The sequence below is a fragment of the Chelon labrosus genome, assembly GCF_963514085.1.
Source record: "Chelon labrosus genome assembly, chromosome: 17".
Lineage (NCBI taxonomy): Eukaryota > Metazoa > Chordata > Actinopteri > Mugiliformes > Mugilidae > Chelon > Chelon labrosus.
This window is the reverse complement of record NC_140350.1, coordinates 11,253,572-11,264,797: the sequence shown is the minus strand read 5'-3', so window position 1 is coordinate 11,264,797 and position 11,226 is coordinate 11,253,572. Positions and strand designations below refer to the sequence as shown.

General features: G+C 42.2%; 1 protein-coding gene across 1 annotated transcript in view; it reads left to right on the top strand.

Annotated features, from left to right (window-relative positions):
- Nucleotides 1-464: 464 nt before the first annotated feature.
- Nucleotides 465-11,226, top strand: part of ntm (neurotrimin) — a gene marked incomplete at its 5' end in the record, with an annotated part of 356,763 nt that continues 346,001 nt past the window's right edge. Inside the window, one exon of the mRNA XM_084564421.1 lies at nucleotides 465-525. Within this exon, the coding sequence (XP_084420547.1) occupies nucleotides 465-525 (61 nt within the window). The remainder of the gene's footprint in view (nucleotides 526-11,226) is intronic.

The window sequence follows — 11,226 nt, the reverse complement described above, 5'->3', positions numbered from 1 at the left end:
AAGTCTCTCTCATATTGCTCGCAGCTCGAGCCAAATACAAGACAATTGAGTCAAATATTCAAACGCTGTAGTGCCTCCACTCAAAGCCACTTAAAGCTGGCCGCACGCACTTGGATCGCGACAGGAAGCGGGTCGATATTTTACTTCAAATTAAGAGCTGGAAAGACCGCCGGGCCGCGCGACCGTCTCGAACGGCAGAACACCTCCTTATTTTGAAAATCAAACCGGAAGCGTGCGCTGTCCTTCCCCGCTAGCTTCCCCCCCATCGCCGCTGCCAATAACCTCGCAGTTGAAGGAGGGACTTTGTTGATCGCTGCGTTGGTGGATTCTTTACAGTCACAGACAGGAGGACCGGGGACTTGAAGAAGAAGAAAAAAAAAACACTTTTCGGGATTTTCACAGACTCGCAGGCTAATTTTCCTCAGACGACACCGCAGCCGACACAAACAACAGCATCGATCAACATGAAGAATCCTCTGTTCTGGGCTCTGCTGGTCGGAATGACCATCCTGCTGATGGAGCAAGGTAAGTGATGGATTTTGACATCACTGGAGCACTTGTTATCGCCACCTTCGGCTGTGTTTGGGTGGATTCATTATTTATTTATTTATTTATTTATTAAGTGCCTTGCTCATGTGGCGGACATTGTTTGACATCGGGATGCTTGCAGTCTAAGCCGCAGCTTAAATTAAGCGATTAGTGAAGTGCAGCTGAGCTCTGGGCGCCCGTGGATGGACTCTTTAAGTATTTGAGGTAGCCTACTTTGGATGTATTTTTACAACGCTAATATTAGCCCGGAGCCCTCTCTCTATCGTGAAAGTTTAATCCCGTCAACTTAATTATCCGCAGCAGTCTTGCTTGGGTCGTTTATTTTTGCATCTCAAATCAATGAAAAAAACTGTGTGTGTGTGTGAGGAGAGAGAGAGAGCGAGAGAAAGAGAGAGAGAGAGAGAGAGAGAGAGAGAGGGGAGAATGTGACCAATCCTCTGCTCATCATCCCGACTATGCGCTCCTAGTCACACAGTTATTTCTTTGAATGCACCTGCACTGTGCAATTGTCCTTTTCGCGCTTGCGGCTCCTGCTGCCGGCGGGATCATCTTGACGCCTGGCAAATCTCCCGGACGGGAGGTCTTTGCTGCAAAGTTGATTAAGTATTAGTTCTTAATCCACATTGACTGCGCGTTCAGGTCATCCAAGTTAAGCCATGTATTCTCTGGGCGGGCAAGAAGAGGGCTCTGCTGCTGCCGCCGCCGCTGGAGGGGAGAGCAGCGGAGCAGCTCGTGCTCTCTGACCTTGTTTACACCTGACATTAAAGATTCAGTCCAATAATAAGATTGAGGCAAGCTTCAAATGTGCAAAAGCAAGCCGGCGAGGGGGAAAAAATAAAAAATAACTGCACCTCCATCAGCCCTGATGAACATATTGCGATTTTCCTTAAAGCTCCATCATAGCCCTATACCTACAGATTAATGCTGCAAATCCTCCTTGTCCTTTGACAATGGCCTTCGAAGTCAGAGGCGACGTAAATAAACGGGTATACGGGCAAAAGAAGTGGATTAATTGATGACTGAGAGAGGTGAAGTGCGTTTTCCTCACCATGTTTGATTTGGCCAGCAGCCCCTTTAGACGTGGCATCACCTAAGCAAACACTGTGTGAAAACTCAAGACTCCTGCACAGAAGAGTCGACCAACCAGAATAATGATCGGTGCTTCCAGCTCCAACACATTTAATATACACATGTTTATTCCTCTTATCAAACGCCAACTTTCGCACAGAATGTCGTGAGTTACACTTAATCTCAGATGTTACATGGCACGCAGTTGTAGCGTGGGGGAAACTCTGGATTAAACTGGGGACTTTTCAGTCATGCATGGTGGCATATAGAACAAATCAAGTAATTCCCTGTGGTTTCAACGCCAGAGAGGGGTTGCTTTAACCCCCACTTTGTGAAATCCAGCACATACTGGCAAGGCAAATACTATATATCATTATTTACACTGCAAAAATATGTGCAGTCATTATTTTCCCAGGAAAAAAATAATGTCAAGTGAATCAAACCCTGTGCATAGAGAAATGCGCACATTACTGCAGGAACAAGCAGTAAGGCACACAGCATTTTGTTTTGTGTCACACCGGCGAATAAAATTGTCTGCATTTAATACACGCGTTCCACCCCCCCCCCCCCCCCCCCCCCCCCCCCACCATTTCAAACCCAATCCATTCTCTCCAGACAGCACCAAAATTGCGCTGAAGTAATTTGCATATCAGCAAACCTCTTGCAGAATCGGAGATGTGTTAGATTAGATTAGATGAAACTTAAATGCTCCCCATGGGGAAACTGGGTCATTGCAACAACAGAATAGGGCGCCTAAGGAAGAGGCAAAGGCAGTATATTAGCCGTTTTGCTAATATAAAAAGTTTTCGATAAGAACGCAAGTAAACAAGGCCAAAGGACAGATATGAATGAATAAAGAGAGGCAGATTTACAGGTGTGCAAGTTTGTGCAGGCGACATGGGACTGCATTACAAGCATTGCACGAAAAGGAATTTCATTCAGCTGCTGTTGCCAAGCTTAGAATTTGAATTTTTAAACCCGAATACTTTTAAACACTTGCATCTAAAGTTAGAAACCGAAAGATCCCAGTTATGTTGTATTCAGCTTTTGTGGGCTGAAAAGCCAGGGACATGACAAGTTATACTGAAGGCTTGATTCAGTCTAGAACAAAGTTTATCTTAGTTTATTTTAAGTACAGACACCGGTATGAAGACCTGAAAGCAGCAAATTATATGTTAAATTATCCAAAACTTGGATATTGGATTGTAAATGGCAAAAATGGCACCAACTATTGGTACTCAAGGAGCCTTACAGTCACAGCGTCACATTTACCCACTCGTTCACACAAGCACACACACACACACACACAATCACACACCAGTACCATGCACCGGGAGCAACTCGGGGTTCAGTGTCCTGCTCAAGTACACAAGTAAAACAGCTCATTATATGAAATGGACCCCCTCTTTTTAAGAGCATTGTTATTACATTATGTTAATGTGATCTTTTTCTTGGTGCGTTTATTGTTGTAGCTGGCAACAGTGGAGCATTAACTACTTGCTGCTAGGAGGTAGTTTAATCGATAAAACTGCATTGTATTTAAGCAGCTGATTTATAGTTTTGAGTTTTATTTGTTAATTCTTTATTTTTCCTTGGTGTTTTGTCTGCGTTTTTGTCTAAAACCTGGTCTTTAAGTTGCTCCAGCTGTGTTCTGTTGCGTAAGTGCACAAGTAGAGCCTATTCCAGCTGTCATTGTGCGAACTTAAAGCAACAGTCGGCAGTATTTAAAAGTGAAACGCTTCATGTTATTACATGTGTTTTCTATGTTGCTCTATCCTTCTAAAATAAAAGATGAGAAGCAAGGAATTCATTAGTGGATCCAGATGATTGAGAAACCAGGAGTATATTTATGTAAGATCTATCAGAATCCAACTCTGTTCTTCCTAAAACTTAACATTCATTCATCTTCTGTAACCACTTGTCCTGTGAAGGGTCGCGAGGGATCTGGAGCCTATCCCAGCTGTCATTGGGTAGGCAGGGTCTATCACAGGGTTAACATTTTCCCTACTCCCTTCATTACCGTTTGAATCAATATGGGTTTAGCCTCGAAGTAGGCTGTCATTTTTGTTAGAAAGCATGCGTTACAGTACTTCCTGCCATCTAATCTTATTATAATAACACATAGAAGCAGCTTTGTGCATGTAGTGACTGCTCAGGAAGGAAACAGTGCCATTTTTGCTCAGCGTACGAACACAGAAGTACGCAGAGGACCCTGCAGGTCAGAATTCAACGGGCAGGGTGGATGTTCTGTAGAGAGCAGGGCAGATAAAACAAAAAAAAAATCTGTAACGGCTGATAGAGACAGTTAAGAAGTGCCTGAGCTGAAGCGCTCTGCTAGCAGGCTGAGGCTGCAGCCGCCGTGTGCAGGAAGCGGTGTACATCTGGATGGCAGTCGACACGAATAAGTGCTTGAAGCGCTTCTGTGTGCAGCTCGAGGGGATGAGCCGCAGGCTAAAATTGCTGTGGGGCTGCGTCAGCTCACTGGAGAGGGACTGAAAGGCTTTGTCCAAAATGAAGATCAGTTCAGTTTACCATTTTATTTTGTGTCGCTATACAGTAGTTTTTGTTTCCTTCTTTCTTTCTTTCCTTCCTGTTTTATAAATTATTTCCAGGAGAGTGCTGGCATCATGCACAGTAATGTCAGTCTCATGCTGTTCTTTGGTCTTCACGTGTGAAAAAAGCAAACTATGTGGGAATTTGTCAAGGTCAGCCTCACAGCGCCCTCCGCTGAATGCAGCCTCACCAAAGACAGTTGTATGAACTCTCCATGATAGAGGAGCTTTACAACCGACTCACTCATGAAAAAGGAGTAGTACAAAGAACGTGTACTTTAAGTGACCTCTCTATGTTTCCTTTAAGGTGAGGCAGTGGTTCAGTAAGCAGGTCTTAAAGATGTGCGTCCTGCTTTTTAGCCTACTGTTTCTGCCAGTACAATTAATATGCAGGTATCTTTCAGATTGTCTCAACCCCAATAGGTGATCATCTTTCACTAGGAGCAAATGCGCAAACTCCAACAGACGAAGAACATGGAAGCAACCAGATACTGACATCTGTGGGAATTACCAAAAGATAAAGCAAGAAAATCAAAAGGGCAGTAAAACATCCCGATTTCAAACCATCTTCAAACAGGCAGCACGTGGTTTTTCCCTAACATAACAGCATTTCTTTCCGGAGCATTAATCCAGCTTAAGATAAACACTGGTAATGAGGCAGCCTCATTGTCTAAGCGGGCTGCCACCCTCCTTCTTTCTCTGTATGTGGCTGGGACAAGACAGTGCTGGCTGTGTTGCCAGGATTTTTTCTTTGGCTGAGACCCTTACGCCTGTGTATTGTGCCCTTGTCCTTCCTCCCTCAGCCCGTGTCAGCCAGAAATGAGAATTATGGCTGGTTAGATCAAAATTCGGAGCAACAGCTGTTATTGGATGACCAGCTGAGAGCGTAGAGATGGATAGGGGTGGTGGTGGTGGTGGTACGGAGCCATGGTGTGCCTGTTGCATGCAGCCTATTGTTAAAGACATAGAGATCAGTGTTGACGGCTAGAGTGTGCTCTCTTCTTATCGCAAAGCTACAGCTACCCAGTAGGGATCTCAAGGTAAAAGAGGGAGAGCTGTTGCAATAAAAAATGTCTGTGTCCGTCTCCCAGTGTGCAGTCCATATAAAGCTGCGCAATAGAATGTATGGTGAGAGCAGGCAGATGGCTGACAATGGCGGGTAGATATTACCACCTGCGTACAGTGCTGTGGAATCAAAATGTGATAAATGAATGCAAACCTGCCATGAGATGCTATTAAAGCCAGGTGGACTCTCTACTGTAAGAAAAAGTCCACTCTCAGACAAAATAATGTTGTTTATTTCAATAACAAGTCTTGTAAAATACTTATATATAAACTGGTCTAATCTGCTTTTACTTAATAGAGACTTAATACTCCCAAGACCCGAAGACTCCCGAAGAGATTGTTTATGATTAGCCGTCACATAAATGATGTCCTTCAAAATCATTTAAATTAAATGTGCATAACGTTTCAACCTGAACCAGAACATGCTGCATGATGGACATTCTGATAATTCACGGGGCCTCATTTATTCTAACAGGTAACTCCTCAGATATGTTGCCATGGTGATGTGGCTGTAAAGGGCACACAGCTTTTTTTTTTTTGAAAAGTTTCTAGAGTGAGTATGACATCATGTACTCACTTCATCTGTCTCTCACAGGAAATGGTACCAATACTTCTACCTGTATACCCGCTTTTTTTTTGTTAGTAAACATGATGATGTTTTGGTGGGCGGGGCTTAGTTGGAGGCAAAACTATCCACAGGAATACTTTAGGTAACCCTGACTAGAGCATTGTGTCGGCTCGTTTTTGACAGTGGTGAAAGAAAAAGCGTTTTTGGCTACTGTGTGGTCTCTTCATTATCTGTGCACATGTCAACTACTCGGAGAACTAAATAATTTGCATTAATTATTATTATTAAACTTGGTATGTGGAATTATGATAGGCCCTTTTCAAAATTTTGTAACTTGTGTCTGAATTCCAGCCTTCCACTAACTAGTTAAATGACTGGATGAAAAGAAAATAATTTGTAGACTAATTTTTAATAAAAATAATCATTAGTTGCAGAATTGGGAAATAAGAAGTAGGGCTTTAGTGGTATGAGAATTATAAGCAGAATTCATTACATTAAAAAAAAAATCCTCTTGTCTACAGGTGCTATATTTTAGACATATGATAAATGGGATCTCGGTTTTACTGTGCAGAGTCAGACTGTTGTTCTTGGCTCTCACGGTGATTTAATATTTTAGGTTCAGTGTTCAGAGTTGGGCTGTCTATCTCTTTCAGGCCTCCTCTTCAGGGATAGCTAGCAAAGCAGCAGGTGATGGCATAAAGTATGTCAGTAAAGTGCGTAACTTCTGAAGTTTCGTGTTTGTGACGGAGCAGCCCTGTCACTGGCTGTAGAGGAGCGCACGGAGACGCACGTCACAAACACACGAACGTTACAGACGAACACTCACACGGACGGTACATTCATTCTGATCGGCCATTATTCATTTCTAGTATTATGCTAATGGTGCGCACTTAGCATTTTTCCTGCCAAGATACATAACAGGTAGTCATTGGGAGTTTACTTACCTCTCGTATGTGTGTGCGCGAACCCAAATTCAAACCGAGGCTCTGGCCAATCACCGTTTAAATAGGAACGTAGCGGTGACGTCACAGTCATGTGACGATCAGATTACGTCAGATTTATTTTTTTTATTGAGGAGCAATAGCATGAAAATGAATAATGTTGAGACAGAAATGATTTTGGTTCGCATTAAGGAGATAATTTATGACTGTAATATTGGAAAAAACGAAATTTTTGTCATAATGCCAGAATTAATGAGCCTGGTGGGAGGAGCCTGGTGGGAGGAGCTTACTTGTTTTACAAGTCAGTCTGTGTTGGTTACACAGAAGGTAACAGCTTTGGTATTGACAGCAGTGATTGTAGCACTTGGAATTTAGTGAGTATTCATTGGTCTATCTTTGTGAATAGTCATTTATGTTTTGCACTTGTGGGTCACTCTACTGCGACAAAACCTGTGATTGGGTAAAAGAAAGATAAGCGATAAGAGAACTAAATAAATATTTTGCCTCAAATGCTAACTTATCAGAGAAAACACAGTTGTTTGGAAAAAAAAAAAGTTTGTGGTACCGCTTTAAAGTGGGATGGGACTTGTGCAAAAGAAAAAAGGGGCTAAAACTAAACATGTGAAATGTCACAAGCAGTTTTATTAAACAGACTGATCAACATAAAACAAATAGACAGGAATTCCTTCCCTGCAACATGCATCTCTCTGTGTCACCTGTATATCTCTTCAATGAAGTGTTATTGGCCACTTTGCATATTCGTGATGCCATTGCATCTGACTGACCCGGTATCTGTTGGTTCTCTCCTAGTCACTGAGTCACCGTACATAACACAGGCAAATTCCCCAAAAATCTGTTCTCATTTACATATTTCCTTTTGCTGTTGTCAGACAAGGGAATAAGTATGAAACATTGCCTGCAACGCGGCAAATTAGGACTGCATGTTCACTTTGAAGCTCTTTCCAATCTGCTGCTCTGCACTGCTAAAAGCCTGATTTTATAATATTTTCTAACCAAATCACCATACACATAAGTTAAAGACGATGGCAGTGCTGTCATTTTGGCAATAATTACATGTAAAATTATCAAGTGAAAGTTAGTGTCCGTATGCATTAGCGGTCAACTGAATGTGCTGCTGCCATTGAACAGAGTACACCCGGAGCATGTATGCTGCAAGGAAAAGAAAGTCCTTGGCAGTACTGACGACTCTCTTCCACAAAAAGTAATTTGTCTCCTCTGAGCTGGCCGTGTCCCATTGAACCTCCAAAGGGAGGTGCAGAGGAGGCATCCTCACCAGATGCCCAAATCACCTCAACCTGTGGGCCCTTTCAGCAAGAAGGAGCAGCGGTTCTACTTTAAGCCGAGTTCCTCACTCTGTCTCTAAGGCTCAGCCAGCCACCCTACCTGACAAGTTGGAATACCATAGGTGATGGTTGCAAAGTAGATCCAAACCTTTGCCTTGCGGACTGGCTCACTCTTCGCCTCAATATGTCAACAGCATGGCTGCATTACTGCCGGTCCATCTGTCTCATTGCATTGTACCATCACAACACCCTGAGATACTTAAACTCAAATCACGCCATACAGGGAGAGAACACTCCACCGTTTTCCAGCAGACCACCATGACCAAATCTGGACGTGTTGACTCTCATCCTGGCTGAAAACTTGGCACTTGGCTGAAAATCATCCCAGTGTATAATGCCAACAGAAACACACCATCTGAAAAAAGCAGTCATTCAGTTCTGAGGTTCCCATACCGGACAACCCCCTCCCCTCAGCTGCACCTTGATGCAGGACAGCAGGACCTTTTCATAAGACTAGGGCCAATCAATGGCGATATCAGCCCTGAATAAAATGTGACAAAAATGAAGGATTGATCACCAGGAGCTATTCTTATAGTGTTTTTTTTTTTCCTTTTGTTCTCACAAAGCTTGAACTAAGAGCTTTATGGTGTTTCACTTCACAATATAATATGGAAATTGAACCATCTATGAGGTGCACCACATAGGTGAAACTTTGCCTTTATCACAGAAACAACAAGAGGTCCGGTTTGTTTTCGGAAAAAGCGAATTGTTATCCAGCTGTCTTTGTCATTCCCGTGGCGGGAAGCAATTTCCATATTGCTTTCTGTCCCCTTCTTTTTGAATTTGTGTGTGCATATTTTCACAAGTTCATATCACAAACGATCATTTCAGGGTTTTAGAAAGTTGTTGTAAGAGTTTAATGGGTACCTGATTGATTTAGTCACTCTCAGTTTGGGTCAACAATCAATTTTCTGTACTGGAATTTTACTGAAGGCTTTCAGTGCTGGAGCTGCATTGTGTTTGGTATTGACGATTCAGCAGACAAAGGAGGAAAACAACAAATCTCTGGAGATGCTGAGAAAAACATTTCTTGAATATAATTTGATTATAACTGGTATACGCTAGCTTTCCCTCCAAAAGGAAGTCCACGGATCGAAGGGAACAGACGCACATACACACATATACTAAAGAAAAACTTCAGGGATGTTGATATTTGAAATGCACAAAGATGCTGCAGGGTCAGTTTTATCATGGGCAGAAAATGCTATCTGTAACAGTTTTCTGTTTATGTTTCACGGAAATGTGCTGAAAGAAGTCCTTAGTTCGCACAAGGCTTCACTTTCACTTCCTGGAAATTAAATAAAGCTAGCAGTGGCAATACCTACAATTGCACAAAAGTAAAGGCTTTTCTTATTGAGAAGCTTTTCCTTCCCCACAAAGCCTGCCAAACCTCAGTGAGGTGACCATGTGACCTGGTTGTCACAAGGGACCTCGCCAGTGAAGGCTGATTAATAAGCAACAGGGATAGTGACTTCAGACTGTGTCCATTCACCACGTTGTTATGTCTCAGGAATGCTGCCTCGTTGAAAAACCCACAGCTCACATTCTGCTGTTTGTTTTTTATGTAAGCAGCTTTAAAGATATGCGTCTGGATGTACTGTATGTACGTATATGCATCCTTCGGGGGTGAGGGGATGCCAAAGGCTGTTCAGAGTTACACGAGTTTCAAACTTTTTCAGTGTTTTTTTGACTTTTGACACAAAGGAACAACGTTTCTGAAGAGTTTAGAAGAGTTTAAGGAAAGAGGAAACCGCTGAGAGGCAAAGACTCCAAGTTATTCTTGTTTGTCAGGAGCATTATTACAAGCGGTTACAGTATGTGCAGCATATTTTCTTGCCACTTTCGTGCATCTTATTTTCATAATCTAATGTAACATCTGCTATTTTGAATATGGATTTTCTGCTAAAAGTAATCAGAATGAAAATGCAACAAGTCATTTTGCAGGAAAGGAGACAGCTGATGTGACCCATTGAAAGGAATCAAAGAGAAAAATTAAGCTATTGTAGGACTGTATCTATATGTTTATTTCCTTTACTCATGGACAATATCGATGAAGGAGAAGTTTTATTATTAACACGACATCATGGCAACAGTTTCATTTCTATTTTTACTTCTTTTTCTTTTGCAAGAAAAAACAGTACTTTTAGTTTTTTGTTTTATTTTGTACTCTGTCAGAATACCCAAATGATTGAACATTGTTTCAGCATATCCACAGTACTTTACTGTTGCCCACTGGATGCTGGCTCAACTCTCATTATACGTCGAAGCCAGAGCTGACGCTTCAGTGACCTTGCCGTCAAAGAGGAATTACGTTGTCCATTGTGTTTTAATCAGCTTACCTGTAGTTCGTGTGTCTGTGACTGTAAATAGCTTATACCAAGTGTCCTTCTCCTGCCTGGAATTCTGCTAGAACAATCAGTCTGTTTCTGCTGCTATCTTGATGGCGGAGACTTGGCGAATCTATCGTTGCGTTTTCCATTCAAACTTTCCATGTTGTTGTTTTTTTGTTTTTTTTGTTGATTTGAGATCTCATGGGAAGGAAAGCGAACGGTAGATACCGTCATAAATCATGCATAATCACCTGACTGAACCCTCAACATCAACACTGTGTCAAGGAGGCTAACCTCATGCTCTCATCTCACAGCTGGGGAGATGCTGTGTGCTAGAGGTGCTTAACTAGTGCTGTTGGTATCATTGTCTTTTTTTGAGCAGATGGTAGACTTAGTGGTTAGTAAGCACATGGTCTAAAGAATAATCTGTCTGTAATTATTGAGGGCTTTCCTGGGTGTTTGTGTAAAGCCAAACAGATAATATTTCAATTAGTTCCTCCATTGATGACGCTGGAAGCCCTTTGGCTGAGGCGTTTTTGGGGGCATCAGAAAGATGGTTATCAGAAAAGAGTAGAGCCTCCTAGGAGTACAAATCATCATTAAATATACAATATAGCTGTATTTTTTTTTCTCTTCTTGAAGAACCTTATACTGCAGCTGGGCTGCAAAGTTATCTGACAATTCCAAACGTGCAAGCTGCTGCACCATTATCTCACGTTCTGCTGAAATTATATGTAACTGCAGACGAAGTTGACAGTTTTCCCAGCAGATGAAGGATGCATTCATACA